The sequence below is a fragment of the Gymnoscopelus microlampas genome, assembly GCF_963454915.1.
Source record: "Gymnoscopelus microlampas genome assembly, chromosome: 17".
NCBI classification, from domain to species: domain Eukaryota; kingdom Metazoa; phylum Chordata; class Actinopteri; order Myctophiformes; family Myctophidae; genus Gymnoscopelus; species Gymnoscopelus microlampas.
This window is the reverse complement of record NC_139954.1, coordinates 11,138,082-11,158,215: the sequence shown is the minus strand read 5'-3', so window position 1 is coordinate 11,158,215 and position 20,134 is coordinate 11,138,082. Positions and strand designations below refer to the sequence as shown.

The 20,134-nt window shown below is 40.2% G+C and overlaps 2 protein-coding genes across 2 annotated transcripts; both read left to right on the top strand.

The window, feature by feature from the left end:
* Nucleotides 1-3,373: 3,373 nt before the first annotated feature.
* Nucleotides 3,374-5,728, top strand: LOC311064275 (P2Y purinoceptor 13-like; the record flags this gene model as incomplete). Its single annotated transcript, XM_084084109.1, has 4 exons — nucleotides 3,374-3,556; nucleotides 3,643-4,032; nucleotides 5,071-5,496; nucleotides 5,711-5,728. The coding sequence occupies 4 exons, from the start codon at nucleotides 3,374-3,376 to the stop codon at nucleotides 5,726-5,728; spliced, it is 1,017 nt and encodes a 338-aa protein (XP_083940235.1).
* A 3,357-nt stretch (nucleotides 5,729-9,085) lies between these two features.
* On the top strand, nucleotides 9,086-11,733 carry LOC311064808 (P2Y purinoceptor 13-like). Its single transcript, XM_084084755.1, has 4 exons — nucleotides 9,086-9,142; nucleotides 9,649-9,850; nucleotides 9,937-10,323; nucleotides 11,035-11,733. The coding sequence occupies exons 2-4, from the start codon at nucleotides 9,668-9,670 to the stop codon at nucleotides 11,431-11,433; spliced, it is 969 nt and encodes a 322-aa protein (XP_083940881.1). The 5' UTR covers nucleotides 9,086-9,142; nucleotides 9,649-9,667; the 3' UTR covers nucleotides 11,434-11,733.
* The last annotated feature ends 8,401 nt before the right edge of the window (nucleotides 11,734-20,134 follow it).

Below are 20,134 nucleotides of genomic sequence, written 5' to 3'. Positions count from 1 at the left end.
CATGTCGTTTCCCCTTTTTCATTGTTCTCATTAACAACGATTATTGATTGTCTTCGCCAGGCCGAAATGCTTAGCCGAGACTGTTTTGCACCCTATCCGTCCGTCCGTCCGTCCGTCAGTCCGTGTGTGTGTGTCCGTCCTTCCGTCTGTGAACAGCTAATCTCCGGCACCGTAGGCCCCATCGCAGCAAACTGTGCACACACACTCCCTGGATGCCAGAGCAGAAACCCAAATCTTTTTCACATGGGCCACCAGGAGGCCAATTTGCGCAAAACAATTTTTGACAGTACTCGTACAGAAAATAGTGACAAAGTCAGAAATTTAATTTTAGATATGCTTTTATTGCAGGCAATTTAGCTTAGTATAGTAAGTGATTATCATTTGAATTTAAAAGTTTTGAAGTAAAAGTTAAACAAAATTAGTTGAACTATTAAAGAAATAAAACTAATTTAATTATACAAATATATCATTTTACCACTGATGGGTCTAATTTTGTACCATTTTCTGATGGATCTCAAGTGCACAACCAACAAATGTACTGTAGGCCTATTCTCTGTTCTTCAATAAGCTGTCAATACATTTGTGCAAAATATTTTTTTTGACTACTTCTACAGATTTTGTCCAAAAATCTCACAAATCGGTATACACAGTATCTCTATAGTCATCCCACTAGGCCGAGGAAGAAATGACACTTGACATTTGATCTGTGTAAAACTTTGTATGCACACTCCCTAGAGGCCAAGGAAAAAACATCGCTCTGCATTTTTCACATCTGCCTTTTATAACGCCACCAGGAGGCCGACTTATGTAAAACTATTTCTTTTATATTACTCCTTCAGATTTTATCCAAATTTCACGCAAATCGGTACACATGAACTCTATAGTCATGTGATCAAGACAGATTTGTTTGATTTTTCATATTCCATCCTGATTGGCTAAGATCGGCCCCCAAACTCTGGAATAGTTTGCCTCTCCCCATCAGATCTGCCCAGTCTATTGGGGTTTTCAAAGCCAAAATAATTGTTTTGATGTTTCTCTTTTGTTTGTATGCTTTTAACTGTTTTTTGTTTTGACCATGTACAGCCCTTTGGTCAGTTCAGCTGTTGTAAACGTGCTATATAAATAAAGTTTGATTTGATTTTAAGTTTGACATCTAAAGTTTGCAGGAGTGGCCCGTTTTTAACAAAATGCCGCAAATCATAAACACAGCGTCCGATTGCGGTGAAACTTTGCACGCACATTTGTACTATGTTGAGGAACAAATGCCACCCTTTTAACATTGCCCTATTATAGCGCCACAAGAAGGCAGATTTTTACTCGATAATTAATTTATGTTGAACAGCTCACTTTAGGATATAGGCTTTAAATTATTTTATCACTTGATTTGCCTAAAGAAAGAATATGATATTGACTGGTTGAAATGACTGCTGAGATGCACTCAAAGGTTTGCAGCAGGCAGAGGCTTTTTGTGGTTTTGCATTTCCTGTATGTAGGCCAGTAGATTAAAAGGGGCCCCTCTGCCCTTCTTATAACTGTGAAATCTCCAGGTTACATTTAGGTTGGCTGCTCTTTTTTCCCCCTTTTTTCCCCCTTCTTCCCTAAAATGCAATTGGCCATACACTGTGTTCTTCAAAGAAGGAAACCATCACAATCACAGTACACACTCTGCACTGGGATCTACATCATCGGTATTCAACAGGGGGTCCGTGACCCCTAGGCGGTCCTCGGAGTCACTTCAGGGGGGCCACCCATTTTCTGATACTTGTTTTTGTTTTGTTTGAAAATATGCACGAACCCAACATACTATTAGCAAATATAGATGATAAGAAAGACTACACAACTATACCCCCAACCCCCACTGTGTGAAGGACAGTAGCAATTTAGGCAACAGATAAGTTAAACAACATAGACCCAGTCTAGTAAAAGTGTACATACTTCATATAATTACAAATATGATATAATGATATAATGAGTCATAGATAAGCCCTAATATATATATATATATATATATATATATATATATATATATATATATATATATATATATATATATATATATATATATATATATATATATATATATATATAGAATGAATGTACTTCTACCCTTTCTTTGCTTGTACTTGCACTTTTACAATTAATGTACTTTTGAATAAAGTATATTTTAATATTTGACTGAGCTACTTTTACTTAGTAAAAGTGTGGAGTAAATTTCACCATTAGTATCTGTACTTTTACTCAAGTACTGGGGTTGAGTACTTTGTCCAGTGTCATACACCAGTGGGAGAAACACTGAAATCCACTGTTCGCTACACTTTAAACACACAGAGCATTCTATTCTGGATAGGTATGGTCATTAAAGTATTCAATGAAAGGTCTCATGCCTCAAAAAAGCTTTCAGTCGTTACTCCAAGAGAGAAATATTTTTTGTCTAAGCTTACAAAGTACATCACATCATTAAGCCAGATTGAGTGAGAGGGTGGTTTTGGAGATTTCCAAGATAGAAATATTTCTGCAGTGCAGTTTCTAGAACCTCAGACAGTGGCTTCCTCTTCTTAGGCATGCAAAAGGAAGTGTCCGTGCACACGAAAGCCTATTCGATTCTGCTAATGAGCAACCACAGCGAAGCAAACGGAAGTGTCACTCTGCTATGTTTGTATGACCTATAACTATTCCACAATCTCCCCCACCTGTTCTCTTTGACTTAGGGTGTGTTCGGATATAAGGCACTGTGCGCACTGGTCCAATACAAACCAATACATGAGTGCGCTTATCCGAAGTTGCAGCTATAGTATTCGTTACAACTCTGGTTCTCAACGTCGGGTCAGGTCCAAAAGGTAGAGTCTTATTAACATTTTATTACTGTAAATATGTTAAAATATTGCCTACATTTTAAAAGGTTGTTTCACTGCAAACATGTATTTATTGTAAGTAGTCCATCCTAAAAGGTGGCAATTTTATAATATTTTGGTCCCAAAGACAAAACAAATACCACAACCAATACGCAAGACTTAAGATAAGTCGGCCTACAAGGTAGGCCTACAACTCTTTATTATTGTTGGAAAACATGTATTTATCCATCCATCCATCATGCATTTACAGAGTTTTCACTCACGCTGTAAATTCATTCCTCTCTATTTTATTGTTGTTTATTTTTATGTTGTTTTATGCTTTTGCTTTTCTTTTTGCATTATTGTTAAATTAGTTGTACTTTTTCTGTAATTGTATTCTTGCTCTGTAAAGTACTTTGAGCTGCATTTCATGTCATGAAAGGTGCTATACAATTATATCATTATTATTTCCTTTTCATTCTTTCTTTTTTTTAATCTCTCTGGACCCCTTTCCATTCTCAAGGTGGACCAAGGTTGTGAAGATGAACACCACAACTGCCAATAACTCCATGAGGTGTGATCTATATTCCAGTGTGACCACTGTGGTTTTACCCTCTCTATATACGATCCTCTTCCTAGTGGCGCTGGCACTGAACAGCCTGGCTGCATTTATCTTCTACAACATCCCCACTACCTCCACATTAAGGGTCTATCTAAAGAATTTGGTGAGTGAAGGGATTTGTGCTGGAAATATTTTTGTCAGTGCAAATTAAACAGACCAGTGATAAATGATATGATCCTTCACCAATAGGTGGTGGCTGACATGCTTATGACACTGACCATCCCTGTGAGAGTGCTGAGTGAGGCGGGTGTGGACTCCTGGCGCCTGCATGTCTTCTTTTGTCGATACTCTGCCATTCTGTTCTACCTCTTCATGTACATGAGCATTTCTTTTCTGGGCCTCATCAGCCTGGACCGCTACATGAAGATAGTCCGGCCATTCAGGAAATATGCTCTGCAGAAGGTCAGGGTTGGTCAGGTGCTGAGTGCAACTGTCTGGGTGGTTTTGTCATCTATAGTGCTGCCAAACACCATCCTGACTGACAAGAAACCACAGTTCTCTGGAGACAAACTGATGTGCATCTCCCTGAAGAGTGAATCTGGTCTGAACTGGCATAAGGCATCCAGTTACTTCTGTCAGGTAACACATACAAACTTTGCACTGTACTTCTGGGACCCCTAGGGGCCCTCAGAGTTACTACAAGTGGGGCCACCAAATGTATTGATTGATTGATTGAATATTTTATTAGGCCAAAAAATGTAAAACAACACATTTACATTTAAAATACTTCGTCTAACAGGTCCGTTCATAAAAGTCCTTGCGGACTTGTTTCCAATGAGGGCCTTGGTATTCAATTCATAGACCGTATGTGTGATAGAAACATCATTAACATGACTCGAAGATAATGTGTAAACAGAAACATTTAATTTACACAACACTGATGACAGTGCTGTAAAATTGATTTGTGAAGACATCAAAGCTGCACTTAAAAGACAAATATGTGGAGAACTTATATACTAGTCTCAAATTTTTCAACAGACATTGATGAGAAAATCAGCTACAGTATGGTGAGCTATCTTTGAAAGCCTCATCAAGTTGTATAGGAAAAAAATGTTTAACATGCAACAATTTTATACAATATATGCAGTGTATATGTTTTTAACAATTAAAAGCTAAAGAAAAGTCTAAAGCATTTGTGCACTGAAAGAAGTTAAGTGATAAAAGTGATTTAAAAAAAAATCCCATGGCAACAGCAGCCAAGCTGTGAGCATACAATGACTAATTCATGACACTGATGGACACTTTGTGGACATTTTGTGAATGAAACATTGATGGATAAATGGCGCAATTTGTGGGACAGCAAGCGTCGATGGACAAACGGCACATGCACTTTTCGTGTTAGCTATTACTGTAGTATGTGTCTGTCAGGCTGACAGGCAGGTCAGGAGGCAGAGATTATGTGTTGCTTTTGACATTCCAGTAATAAGTAATGGTATTACAATAAATGCACTACTTTTTATATCACAACAAGGCAAGCAGCTGATGGCCTCGTATGTCGACAAGTAAATTAACACACACTGACTATTCTCTGGGGTTGGCCATTCTCAGGACTCTGCAAAGCTGCAGCTGGATGACACTCACATTTTGTAATGCTTTTTATTGATGTATTGTGTCCAGGTGGTGTTCTGGGGCACACTGGCTCTGATGGTGTTCTGCTACACCTTCATCAGCAGGACGGTGTACGAGTCATACAACGCCTCCAGGAGCAGCTCTGAAGCGACCAGTCGCAAAACCAAAGCAAAGGTCTTTGTGGTGGTAGCAGTGTTTTTCATCTGCTTCGCCCCCTTCCACTTTGTCCTAGTTCCCTATGTGCTGAGTCTGACCCAATCCCAAAACACAGCAGACGGCTGCAGAGCAGAGAATGGCCTCTACATCGCCAAGGAGATCACCTTGTGGCTGTCGACTACAAACGTTTGTCTGGATCCGGTTATCTACATATTACTGTGTAAGATCTTCCGGAGACAACTGATGGCCACGCTCAGAAGCAAAGCCCCCCACAAGTCACCATGGATGCACATCTTCAACCCAGCTAGAGATGTCACAGTGAGTGACATGAGTCACAGTGGATGCCAGTGTAAATTCCCCCTAGCAGCATATTTAGACACCCATGCTAGTTATATACACTTATAGAGAAATACCACAGCATCACACAACAATAATCATCTCTAGACATACTAGAGAGACTAACTAACTGAAATGGAAGTCTAAATGAAAACTTCAAGAATGTTTTCTTTCCTCTCTTCCTCCTTCTCTACAGAACTGTTGGCTTTTATAGAGTGTTTTCTGTATTAATCGTGTGTTAAAGAAAGCATGCTGTGTAGTGTACTGTATAAAGTACAAGGTTATGAATGGTCACAAACAAGCCAAAACATTTATTGAATTGGCCTTAGTGACATAAATGTACCTACCTTTGTTGGTGAAAAGGAATCAGACACACAAGACCACATTTGTAAATTTCCAAGATATTTTATTGTTTTCATTAAAAGAGAAAATAATAAACAATCACACACTGAGGGCTCCAATGCGACAGATGCTTTATTGCACCAAAGAAAGCTGTGACGTTTCGAGCAAAACACTTTTCCCAGTCTGAGGAACAGCGTTTATTTTCTCTGTATACTGTTCGTCGCTCAGCACCTGCCCATGTTTGGGTTGGGGATGTGCATGTCGTTTCTCTTTTTTCATTGTTTTCATTAACAACGTTTAATGATTATTGTCTCCGCCAGGCCGAAAGGTATGGCCGAGACTGTTTTGCACCCTGTCCGTCCGTCTGTCCATCAGTCCGTCAGTCCGTGTGTGTGATCCGTCCTTCCGTCTGTGAACAGCTAATCTCTGACACCGTAGGCCCCATCGCAGCAAACTGTGCACACACACTCCCTGGATGCCAGAGTGGAACCCCACATCTTTCACATGGGCCTGTTATAGCGCCACCAGGAGGCTGGTTTGTGCAAAACATTTTTTTTTGAAAGTACTCCTACAGATTTTGTCCAAAAATCTCGCAAATTTGTACACAGTATCTCTATAGTCATTAAACGAAACAGGTCTTTCAGATTTTTCATATTCCATCCTGATTGGCTAAGATTGGTTTCCAAAGTTTGCAGGAGTGCCCTGTTTTGAACAAAATGTCTCAAATCATGAACACAGCATGCAATTACCGTGAAATTTTGCACACACATTCCCACTAGGCCGAGGAAGAAATGACACTTGACATTTAAAAAAAAAAAATTAAATATGTTATATATATTATTCAGATTTTATCCAAATTTCAGGCAAATCGGTACACATGATCTCTAGTCATGTGATCAAGACAGATCTGTTTGATTTTTCATATTCCATCCTGATTGGCTAAGATTGCTAGCCTGGGACCAGATGAATCTGCCAGTGCAAAATAAAAATGCACTTTGTGATTTGGGTCTGGCCCCGCTCCGCTGTGAATCCATTTCCTGCTCCCGAAGTCTGGGGTTACCAATCAGGGCCCAGGGTTGCATTTTTTTCTTCTTCTTCTAAAGTGTTGATTATTTGGGCTTGCTTCACAATTAAAAAGAAAAAAAAGAAAAAAAAACGTTTATGTCATGGACCCACAAATGAATTTGTATTTGTAACCTTGATCTGAAAATGTTTTGTGCCAGGGAGCACCGTACCAGATTTGTGTTGTTAGTGTTTCAAAAATCCTCAAATATTTCAATTTTTTTTTAAATTGCAGATCTACAAGCTTGTAGATAGGCTATTTTCAATGTACACAGTATAAAGGTTTAAAGTGCTCATAATGGCCTAGTGCAGGTCTTCAACAGGGGTCCGCGACCCCTAGGGGGTCCGAGGAGGTACTCCAGGGGGTCCGTGAAATTGCTGCTTGATTAGACAATTAAAAAATATATAAATATATATACAAATATTTTTTTATATATATATATATATATATATTTGTCCATTTGTCTTCACATATTTTTAAAAAACATTTCCACATTTATGTTTAAAATAAATCATGATTATGTCCATTTTGAATAGCTTGTATGTGATTATTGTGCAATTGACAGATTGTTGTTGAGCTCAGTTAATAAGGTTTGTTTATAAATGGCAGTATGGCCACCCTACTCACTGTACCTTGTACATGTATGTTTAAAACAAAAGCATGACTATATTAATCTGTCTATTATTTCTAATAGCTTAGTATTGATGCAAAATAACATGGTATGTTTATACATAAGAAAAACAATTTTATACATAATTATACAATATATGTTGTAGCCCCCCCCCCCCCCCCATCAATGGCTTCTGCGCGCCCCCTAGGCTGACTCTACCTTCCTTTCTAATTACCTTGATAGAAGCACCAGACTCATATCCGCGCAGTGATATAGTCTGGCCACGCGAGGCTAAAGATTGACATCTAAAGTTTGCAGGAGTGGCCCGTTTTGAACAAAATGCCGCAAATCATGAATGCAGCATCCGATTGCGATGAAACTTTGCACGCACATTCGCACTATGATGAGGAACAAATGCCACCCTTTTAACATTGCCCTATAATAGCGCCACCAGAAGGCAGATTTTTGCAACAGATTTTTTTAATACATTGCTCCTACAGATTTTGTCCAAACATCATGCAAATCGTTACACACTATCTCTATAGTCAAGTGATCAAGACGGTTCCGTCCGATTTCTCATATTCCATCCTGATTGGCGAATTCCGAACATTGCTGGCCCACAATGACCTACCTGACCTGGTGGAGACCTGTGCTCCGAGGAGCACTTTTTCTAATTGTTATTGTGTCAATACACCAGCGGGAGAAACACTGAAATCCACTGTCCACTACACTTGAAACACAAAGAGCATCTATTCTGGATAGGTATGGTTATTAAAGTATTCAATGAAAGGTCTCATGCCTCAAAAAAACCTTCAGTGGTTAGAAATTATTTTTTTCTAAGTTTACGAAGTACAACACATCACCTCGCTCCATTGGCTCCCTGTCCGTTTCCGAATTGATTTAAAAATTTTAATGTTTGTTTTTAAAATTCGAAATGGGTTGGCACCCCCGTCCCTTGCCGATCTAGTTTCCAACCACTCTCCACCTAGAGCCTTGAGGTCGGCCGACCAGCTGCTGCTGGAGGTGCCGGCAACACCCACAAAAAACAACAGGGGTGACCGGGCCTTTGCGGTGGCTGCCCCTAGGCTCTGGAATATTTTGCCCTTACACATCAACCCTGTCTTTCCACTGACCGGTGCTAATGTTTGTTTTATTTTTATTTGCACTTATTTTTTGTATGCTACGTCTGTTTACATTGCATTGCTTGCTCTTTGTTGTGTGTTTTTACCTGTACAGCACTTTGTTTGATTCTTGTCATGTGAAATGCTATATAAATAAACTTTGATTTGATTTGATTTGATTTGATTAAGCCAGATTGAGTGAGAGGGTGGTTTTGGAGATTTCCAAGATAGTAATATTCTACTTCTAGCCAAGAGTGTTGCAAAAGCAATAATCTCTAACTTTTAACGTAACGTAAATTGTAAAGGGTTTGATGGTGTGCCAGTTTCTAGAGCCTCAGACCTGTGGCTTCCTGTCAGCAAATGAGCAACCACAGCGAAGCAAACAGAAGTGTCACTCTGCTACCCTGCAAACAATAACCCCCTCCCCCCTATTCTCTTTGACTTAGTTCCAGTTAGTATACGTTACAACACAGGTTCTCAACGTCGGGTCAGGTAAAGTCTCATTAACATTTTATTACTGTAAATATGTTAAAATCTTGCCTCAATTTTAAACGGTTGTTTCACTGCAAACAGGTATTTATTGTAAGTAGTCCATCCTAAAAGGTGGCAATTTTATAATATTTTGTTCCAAAAGACAAAACAAAAACAGCAACCAATACCCAAGACTTAAGATGAGTCAGCCTACAAAGTACAACTCTTTATTGTCGGAAAACATGTATTTATCCATCCATCCATCATGCATTTACAGATTTTTCACTCACGCTGTAAATTAATTCCTCTCTATTTTATTGTTGTTTATTTTAATGTTGTTTTATGCTTTTGCTTTTCTTTTTGCTTTATTGTTAAATTAGTTGTACTTTTTCTGTAATTGTATTCTTGCTCTGTAAAGCACTCTGAGCTGCATTTCATGTCATGAAAGGTGCTATACAAATAAAGTTTGTTATTATTATTATTTCCTTTTCTTTTCTTAATCTCTCTGGACCCCTTCCATTCTAAAGGTGGACCAAGGTTGTGAAGATGAACACCACAACATCCAATCAGTCCATGAAGTGTGATCTATATTCCAAAGTGACCACTGTGGTTTTACCCTGTCTATATACGATCCTCTTCCTAGTGGCGCTGGCACTGAACAGCCTGGCTGCATGGATCTTCTACAACATCCCCAATACCTCCACAATAAGGGTCTATCTAAAACATTTGGTGAGTGAAGGCATTTGTGCTGGAAATATTTTTGTCAGTGCAAATAAAACAGAGCAGTGATAAATGATATGATTCTTCACCAATAGGTGGTGGCTGACATGCTTATGACACTGACCATCCCTGTGAAAGTGCTGAGTGAACTTCTGGACTCCTGGCGCCTGCGTGTCTTCTATTGTCGATACTCGGCCATTCTGTTCTACCTCTCCATGTACATGAGCATTTATTTTCTGGGCCTCATCAGCCTGGACCGCTACATGAAGATAGTCCGGCCATTCAAGAAATATGCTCTGCAGAAGGTCAAGGTTGGTCAGGTGCTGAGTGTAACTGTCTGGGTGGTTTTGTCATCTATAGTGCTGCCAAACAGCATCCTGACTGACAAGAAACCACAGTTCTCTGGAAACAAACTGATGTGCATGTCCCTGAAGAGTGAATCTGGTCTCAACTGGTATATAGTATCCAGACACTTCTGTCAGGTAACACATCTAAACGTTGCACTGTAATTGTCTAAATCATGGGTCTTCGACAAGGGTTCTGGGACCCCTAGGGTGTCCTCAGAGTTACTACAAGGGGGGCCACCAAATGTATAGTGATAGAAACATGATTACCCATGATTACCCATACCCATGACTCCAGCATATTATTAGCAAATATGTGTACACAAAAATATTTTTTTATGATAGTGCTGTAAAATGAATTTATGAAGACATCAAAGCTGCACTTAAAAGAAAAACCTGTGGAACACTTAAACGCTTGTCTCAAATCTCTCAACAGTCAACAGACATTGATGAGAAAATACAGTAAAGAGCTAGCTTTGAAAGCCTCATCAGGTTGCATAGAAAAAAGAAAGAAAAGTTTAACATCCAACAACAACAATTTTATACAATATATACAGTGGGGGTCCCTGCTATGTCTCTCTCAGATAAGGTGTCCTTGACCTGAAAAACATTGAAGACCCCTGGTCTAAATGCAACTGATATACTGTATTATTGTTTGCAACAAAAAGCAGTGTGAGTGGCGTCCAGCTTTGCAGAGCTAGGGTCACTGCTGAAACGTTTGTGCACCCCTGCATTAAAATAGTATCAAGGCTTTCTTCCCCCTGATATGATGTTGCAAACAATAATACAGTATATCAGTTGCATTTAGACCAGGGGTCTTCAATGTTTTTTTTGATGTATTGTGTCCAGGTGGTGTTTTGGGGCACACTGGCTCTGATGGTGGTCTGCTACACCTTCATCAGCAGGACGGTGTACAAGTCATACAAGGCCTCCAGGAGCAGCTCTGAAGCGACCAGTCGCAGAACCAAAGCAAAGGTCTTTGTGGTGGTAGCAGTGTTTTTCATCTGCTTCGCCCCCTTCCATTTTGTCCTTGTTCCCTACGTGCTGAACCAAACCCAAAACACAGCAGACGGCTGCAGAGCAGAGAATGGCCTCTACATCGCCAAGGAGACCACCTTGTGGCTGTCGACTACAACCGTTTGTCTGGATCCGCTCATCTACATATTCCTGTGTAAGATCTTCCGGAGACAACTGATGGCCACGCTCAGAAACAAAGTCACCATGGACGCACATCTTCAACCCAGCTAGAGATTTGACAGTGAGTGACATAGGAAATGTCAAAGTTTAGTTGTAAAAGTTCAGATGTTCGTCAAAGGGTTCATATCATTTTGAGGGTTACATGTCGGGGAGCCTTTCCGACGGTTACTAAGCCTATACCTAACCCTAACCGCACGCGGAAGCCACGTAGTCGGAGTAGTGGGATGTCGGAATTATGAGCGGTACACAATTTTGAGCACCATCATTTGTGTTTGGACTTGGATGCCAGACAGCATAACAGGAAGATGGATTTAAAAGGTGCAATCCGTGACTTTTATTTTCATGTATGTATACAAACTTATTTTAAAATTATTATTTTATTTTTTTAAATATTTGTTTATCTAAAGGCAACAGAAATTATGAAAATAAAGTGTTATGCACATCAAACAATAATGAAAAATGATTAATGGGGCTTTTAAATTACTGCTGACGGCACTTGATAAGTTTCATGTATGGTACACGTGAGATTTCAGTTCCTTCTTTCTTTTTTCTCAGTTCACTGTCAGTTCACAGTCAGTAATTACGGGGCCAGGCTTCCAGCATGGACCCGTTTTGTTATTGAGATTATTCCGTTTCTTCTGCCACTTTTGGCAGTTCTGGCTGAACCGTGCAGTCGCTTTTTATGAAACTCGGCCATATGATAGATGGTCATGAAAAACGATCAAGAAATAATTCTCACAATCTTTCGTCAAAAGGTGGCGTTATAGCACTCAATTGAAAAATGCCAACTTTGAACAGGTACAACTCATGCCCTGTTTGACCTACAGCCATGAAACTTCGATGCACACATGCGTCTCCTCATGCTGAACAACTTTCACACTCTGACTTTTGACCTCTGACCTTTAGATCTCCCACCATTTTGAATTATATGAAAAACAGTTAAAACCTATCTCCTCCTGGGATTTTTGAGTAATCTGCACGAAACTTTTTACACATGAACTTTGGACCTATGCCAAAAAACGTTTGCAAAATATTTTCCATAAGTGAAAAAATGAAGCTTTAATGAGCCAATGAATATTGCAGTTTTATGACAATTATTCATCTGCCCCTAACACATACATGCAGACTTACCATTCTTTGAAACTTTGCAGAAATGTAAAGGGCCATTCCAAATATCACTGAAACCAATCTTACTCCAATTGGTCAAACGGGGGCGCTATAGCAATTTTTTGAAAATTGAAACTTTAAACAGGCAAAAGTCATGCCTCGTTTGTCAGACAGCCATTAGACCTGCTTACACATGTGCCTTGACTAATGAGGAACACATCTATCACGTTGACCAGTAAGCACCGCCCTTAGATTGTCCGCAATCTTGAGCAGTTTGAAAAACACTTAAACCCAGGATTTTTCAGCTATTTGCGTGAAACTGTATGATCAGTGTGATCTCTTTTTTCAGAGGTTTGTCTGTTGGTCCAATAGCGTCCCGCTTAAGTGTATGTCTCTCAACCTCAAGGTCACAGGTTCAAGCCTCACTTGGTGCAGACTTCATCTAAGTTGCATTTCACACAACATGACTATCAATGAATACATTTGCAATTGTTAAAGATAACATGAAATACTTAATTGAGTGTTTTTTACATACTTCATTGTGAAAATAGCTGATCTACAATCTCACAACTTTTCAGATAGCAATGAGAGTATGTTTTTTCAATGTATAACATACTTCATTGTGAAAATAGCCGATGTACAATCTGACAACTTTTAATGGTTTGTGAGCTTGTAGATCGGCTACTTTCACTAGTTTTGGTTCTGAGGAGATGTACAACTTCTTCATTGGTATGGTTTGTGAACGAGTGATCTTTGTGTTAGTGAAACAGGGGCTTGGGTCATGACAGAAGGCAAGAGTTTGTGATCCTCAACAGACAATAACAGTCTGGACAAAGCTATAGCACTATAGGTAGTGTTGCAGCTACCTAAGAGTGCCTCACGATCGCAAGGTTGCCGGTTCAAGCCTCACTTGATGCAGACTCATTTAAGTTGAATTGCAAAAAACATGACTCAATCTATTCCGTTTCCATGGCTCTCTCTCTCTCTCTTCAATCTATTCCGTTTCTATCTTCAATCTATTCCGTTTCCATGTCTCTGTCTCTTCAATCTATTCCGTTTCTATCTTCAATCTATTCCGTTTCCATGTCTCTCTCTCTCTCTCTCTCTCTCTCTCTCTCTCTCTCTCTCTCTCTCTCTCTCTCTCTCTCTCTCTCTCTCTCTCTCTCTCTCTCTCTCTCTCTCTCTCTCTCTCTCTCTCTCTCTCTGAGGGTCGGCCATAGCTGAGTGGTTAGGGAGCCAGAGGCTCTGGTTGACCCAGGTACGATTCCAGGCCAGGTCAGCAAATGTGTCGATGAAATTAAATTTGTCCCTGAGCAAGACTCTTAAGTAGAGTCAAAAATGGAGGTTCCGTGACCATCCTTTGGCAAGGATGGTTTGACGATTGATTTGACCTCTATGGACCCTTTAGAAAAGATTTAGCCCCCAGGTCCCTCCCAAAAATCCTGGCATTTTTTGCTAGACAGCCAAATTCAAAATGGCGCCCGGCGCCATCTCTAAAAATTAACTTTTGATCTGAATGACCTAGAATCATGTATGAAGGCACTTTTCCATACAAGTCAACCATGAGGATTCCAAATCTGACCTTGTTTTGACTCCGAAATTCAAGATGGCCGACATCCAGTAGAGTAAAAACTTATACCCACGGGGCAAAGGGGGGTATGCTGCATTTGCCCTGCCATAAAAGGTTGGCCACCAGAAATAATATCTATGACCCAGTAGGATCACAACCTATATGGACAACCCGGTCACCTTGCTGCTGGAAATCCAATATGGCCGCCTCAATATTATCAGAAAGTAGCTTTGGCAATAACTTTTGAACCAGATGGGCTACAAATAAAAACTTGGTGTCTATTTCATGGTTTCAGAGCATGAGAAACTCAATGGAATACTTATCTTTATGATTAGGTGTGTCTGGACCTTTCATTTGCATATTTCCAAGATGGACGCCACGCGAAAATGAGTTTTACTATGACTTTTACAGTGACAGCTGACTGTTATGGCAACAAGTCTGCTTTTTAAGCAATATGAACACATTTGGTCAGTTTGAGCTTTAATTTATATGTTGTCAATATGGCAGACCCACACCATGAGTCTGGTCAGAGTCGTGTAATCCGGGACGCAGAGATGGTAGTCAAGGTCATGGCAGCAGTGGAGACTAACCCATGATCAACATATCTACAGGACAGTGTGCTGATTCCACAGTCAAGGACGACTTGATGAGTGTGAAAGAACTGGGTCTGAAGGCACTGTGTGAGTCACTGTCCAGTGAACAGAAGAAGACAAGCATAATGAAGCTTAACACTTTCTACACTCAAAACACATCATCTAAAAAATCTAAGGGGAAAACCTCAGCACCTGGCAAGAGCAATGAAATTACTGCCCTCCTGCACATGACCCAAATCATAGCCAGTGGTGGAGAACTCAACCTTGTCTTTATAGGCAACCACGAGTGCAGTGACTTCCCCCCTTCCCTCTTCCAGGAAGATGGCAGGATGAGAACAGGTACCAAGGCAAGCCTTGTTAAGGTCATGAAAGAGGAGACCAAAGTTGCATGCATCCCTGACCTGCCTACAGAAGACATAAAAACAGCAGTAGTTATTGATGCCATGTATGCCATGCGCCATTGGTCGTTCCTGAAAGGTGAAGCATTTGGAACAATCGCTGAACGATACCAACGTCTGCTGTTGAATGATGTGCCTGCTGGCACAGAGATCATTCACTTCTGTTTTGACCGGTACAGTGGACCTAGTCTTAAGACAGCTGAGCAAGAACACAGATATGCTTGACCAAAACCTACCAAAGAATATGAAGTCAGTATGCATTACACAGCTCCAGATCCTCAGGAGTTTTTTTGCTGTGTCAGCTAACAAGGCAAACCTATTGAGTTTCCTCTGTGACGAATGGTGTGAAAATGAGAAACTTAAGACGGCCCTTGGTCCAACACATCTTTACCTGGGTGGGGGGTTTAAAGAAGAGACAAGGAGTGTGTTGATCAATGAGGGGTCTATTGAAGATGTCCCTGCACTAGAATCCACACAACAGGAGGCTGATACAAGAATAATACTCCACACCCTGTACAGCGTCCAGAATGACAAAGTTGACAGAGTTGTCATCCATGCCAATGACACAGACATCATCATCATGTGCCTTTGCTATGCAGCAACCCATCTCAGATGCCTTCCAGAGCTGTGGGTGAGAACAGAGCAAAATTCATACCTTCCTATCCATCAAATGGTATCAGCACTGGGGCTCGCACAGTGTCGTGCCCTGCCCTTTATCCATAGTTTAAGTGGCAGAGATACTGTACCACCAGCTATCCCTTCTTCACTGGGAAGAAGGCATGGTTCAAGGCCATCATGCGTCTGGATCTCTGCACTTGAGGAGTTTGGTGAAAACTCTTATGATTCCCTCTCAGATGACGTCCATAAATCCGGCACGAGACCTCACAATTGCTGTATATACATCCAAAGCGGACCACCAGGAGGATTTTGACCTGAGTAAGCTTAGAGTGTACAAGTTCCTCAATAATAGATCAACCCTCTTAAAGCTGCTGCCCCCGACAGAGAATGCCTTTGACCTGCACCTGAGAAGAGCTGTTCTAGCAACCATAATAGATAAATGTGCACATATCGCCAAGCCGGATATTCCTTCTTTCACAGAGTATGGATGGTCTCTCAGTGCTAGCAATGCAGTCCCCCTTGCATCTACCGAGCCAGCCTGGCCTGTGTCAATGAACAAGGCAATATCATGCAGCTGTATCAAAGGCTGCAAAAAAAAACTGTTCCCGTGCAAAGAAGGCAATTCCATGCTACTTAGGATGCCGTTGCCAGGGACTGGAGACACAATGCAGCAGGATCAGTGCAACACATGACAACAGTGACAGTGAATAGCATTGTACCATAGTATCATTGGCTTTAGAAGCAGGCAAGACAGCACCATAGAGGTCAAAATGAACCTTTTGTAGGCAACCTCAACTCCGCCTTTACTCTATTTGTCACTAAGTAGTCTATCTTTTGTTATGTTACTTGAATGCATACCACTATGTTAATTTGTATAGCCCTAAAGTTGAAGTTTTTGGCAAGTCTTGGAGTGTGCATGTGTCTGTTTATATTGTATTTAGTTTATTAAAATGATACATAAGATACGTTGTGGGCTTTTTCTCAGATTTTCTCTGCAATCATCCCCACAACTATAGATCTATAAATCAATAAATCTGAGGGAAAATGTAATGCCATACATTATTTATGACTGCAGCCATATTGACAACATATAAATTAAAGCTCAAACTGACCAAATGTGTTCATATTGCTTAAAAAGCAGACTTTTTGCTGTAAAAGTCATAGGAAAACTCATTTTCGCGTGGCGTCCATCTTGGAAATATGCAAATGAAAGGTCCAGACACACCCAATCATAAAGATAAGTATTCCATTGAGTTTCTCATGCTCTGAAACCATGACATAGACACCAAGTTTTTATTTCTAGCCCATCTAGTTCAAAAGTTATTGCCAAAGCTATTTTCTGATAATATTGAGGCGGCCATATTGGATTTCCAGCAGCAAGGTGACCGGGTTGTCCATATAGGTTGTGATCCTACTGGGTCATAGATATTATTTCTGGTGGCCAACCTTTTATGGCAGGGCAAATGCAGCATACCCCCCTTTGCCCCGTGGGTATAAGTTTTTACTCTACTGGATGTCGGCCATCTTGAATTTCGGAGTCAAAACGAGGTCTTACAATTAAAATTGTGTCAGATTTGGAATCCTCATGGTTGACTTGTATGGAAAAGTGCCTTCATACATGATTCTAGGTCATTCAGATCAAAAGTTAATTTTTAGAGATGGCGCCGGGCGCCATTTTGAATTTGGCTGTCTAGCAAAAAATGCCAGGATTTTTGGGAGGGACCTGGGGGCTAAATCTTTTCTAAAGGGTCCATAGAGGTCAAATCAATCGTCAAACCATCCTTGCCAAAGGATGGTCACGGAACCTCCATTTTTGACTCTACTATCTTAACCCCTAATTGCTCACAGGCCCTCATTGGAAACAAGACCGCAAGGACTTTCATGAACTGACCTGTTAAAGGAATTATCATTTCTCTTTCTCTCTCCTGGCCCCGTATTATCGCTGCTTGCAGCTATATTTTATCATTGATATTATACACACATTTTTCAGTGTCCACACCAGCCATAACTGGTGTGGACTAGTCTAGGTGGACAAATGTCCATCTTGTGACATGATGTCATCAATAGATACAATTTTGGTTTGATAAAAAGTTGGGTTTGAAAATCAGACATTTATCTATGCTAGTATGGATAGCTGACTCCATTCATATTTGTTGAATGATTTTTGATTCTCTTTGTTTTATTTCCTGAAAAGTAAAGTCTTAACATTTTATTTACTTGTCTCTCAATCCATATTTTTTTCTTTTACGTCAAAATTTTATATACAGTCAATATATTTTAACCGTTCAAGCCAGTTGTCACAACACTAATTCCAATACTATATTGGATTATTACTGTGTTACCGATGCAAAATGGAAACAATACCTCTGCAGAGTAGGCAGGCAAAATGCCTATTTGGCATTTTGCCTGTGGTTCCACCAGCTCCTGGGTAGCAGACACTACACCTTGAATTTTCTGTGTGACCTATTGCAGGCCTTGAGCTCCATCTAGAAGGTCGCCCACATGCTGCCTCAGGGACTGCAGTTCGGACGGCTCAGTTCTGGAACTGAGACATTTCACAAATCATTAGCAGATCAAGTTTAAGCTTTGAGAACAAACATTCTGGAGTGAAAAACAGGTGAAGCAGGATTATAGTGCATACTTAAGCACTTGACAGACTTAATGCTGCTGTGAAAAAAATGAAAATACAATCTTAGGCCTACTGCATGCCTTATGGTTTAAGTTGCATTGTTGCCCTAATTGCACAGCCATCAGTTTGTAAACAAGGAAAATAAATGATATTGGCAATTGACGTACTTTATGCTGCTGTGAAAAACTGAAAATACAATCTTAGTCCTACTGCATTCCTTATGGTTTAAGTTGCTTTGCACAGCCATCAGTTTGTAAGCAAGAAATATCCCTGATATTAGACATAGAGGAACAATTTCTCTTATTGATGGAGTGATTCAAATTCAACAGCTAAAAACTCACTCAACAGTTAGCTCTCACTCTCGATAAAGCAACTGTTAATTTAAAAAAAAAAAAGATATTTTGTTTTACAATACCCGACTCTGTCTTTCGCACCACTACCTGAAGGCCGTTTCATCCACAGCCAGCACCTTCCTGGCATTAAAGTAACTGTTTTCCTGTTCTCTGTTATACATTATAGTTCCTAAGTACAGTAACCAGGTTAAAGTTACTAAAGTTAAAAAAAATGGCATTACTTGGGTGAGGCCTTCACTGAAATCTGTCATGCACGTCCCAGCAGAGTGATTCAAATTCAACAGCTAAGAAGTATCACAGTAGCTCTCACTCTCGATAAAGCATATGTTAATTCCAAATATTAACACCTCAGTCTACAGTCTTTCTATGCTTATGTGTTCACTAATGATTATTTGTCCTAGTGTCTATGCTGACCTGGTCTTGGCTAGACACCTGTCACTCCCCTTCTCAGCTCATGTGTGATTAGAGCCTGACACTATAAAGAGGAGCTGTAGCCAGCTCTCGGCTATTCCCCCCCAGCACCCCAGCAGAGCACAAGAGTTTATTGGTTCCCTTGACTATTTGTACTTTCTTTATTTCAGTTACGATGGGCTGATTGTAAGTGTTTTTAATGTTTGGTATGATTTTCGTTATTGGTTACTTTGTACTTTGTGTTTTGGTAGTTCATGGGAGTCTGGTGAAAGGACACAATTGTAACTTTAATTAGAAATATAAATAAAGATTATTTATTTAACTGCTGTCCCTTCAGACTCAGTGATTTCATTTCCCATAGAGTGTGAGGACGTAGTCTTCTTCGTTTGCCACCTTCACCTTCTCGACGATGACAGGGAGTACTGCTTCTGCTTCGACAAAAGGACCCGCAGATTAACATGTATTTGTCCACAGACCCCCATCTGATAAGATTTGGTTTTAAATATACTTATTTTCAGGTTTGTGTGTGATTGTGTGCTAACAATGTGTGTTAACATAATTTATACACTAGTCTTGACTTTCTGTTCTGATTCAGATTACACAAACTAGGTATACCACCTGTTTGATGAATGTAACCGATATAGGGTGATGAGTTAAACAAAGGGGCTTTGAGGAATGTTCAGGATGATCTTATACAAGACCATAGATGTAATATAGTTGGATGATTACATGATTATATGATAAGATGGCGGACAAGTTTCAAATAACTTGATCATTGAGAGACAAATCCTTTAAGGTGTGCATCTTTTTTGGAAGCATATATTCATTCTGTAGATTTATTATTCACTGTAACACCTAATACAAGGGCACAGAAATGTGGCAGTCATAGGGGTCTTAAACGTTTTCAGGCCAGGGACCCCCGTTGGGGGGTGGTACAGCATATATTGTATAATGCAGGGGTCTTCAACGTTTTCAGGCCAAGGACCCCCTAGCTGAGAGAGAGAGAGATGATCAGGGACCCCCTCTATATTGTATAGAATGGTGTTTCAGATATGCTTTTGCTGCTCTTTTCT

What these genes read in the sequence shown, in the direction of transcription:
- LOC311064808 (XM_084084755.1), top strand. Translation starts at nt 9,668, where the DNA reads ATGAACACCACAACATCCAATCAGTCCATGAAGTGTGATCTATATTCC. An exon ending in GGGTCTATCTAAAACATTTG is followed by an intron (nt 9,851 to 9,936) that starts GTGAGTGAAGGC and finishes CTTCACCAATAG; the next exon opens with GTGGTGGCTGACATGCTTAT. An exon ending in TATCCAGACACTTCTGTCAG is followed by an intron (nt 10,324 to 11,034) that starts GTAACACATCTA and finishes TATTGTGTCCAG; the next exon opens with GTGGTGTTTTGGGGCACACT.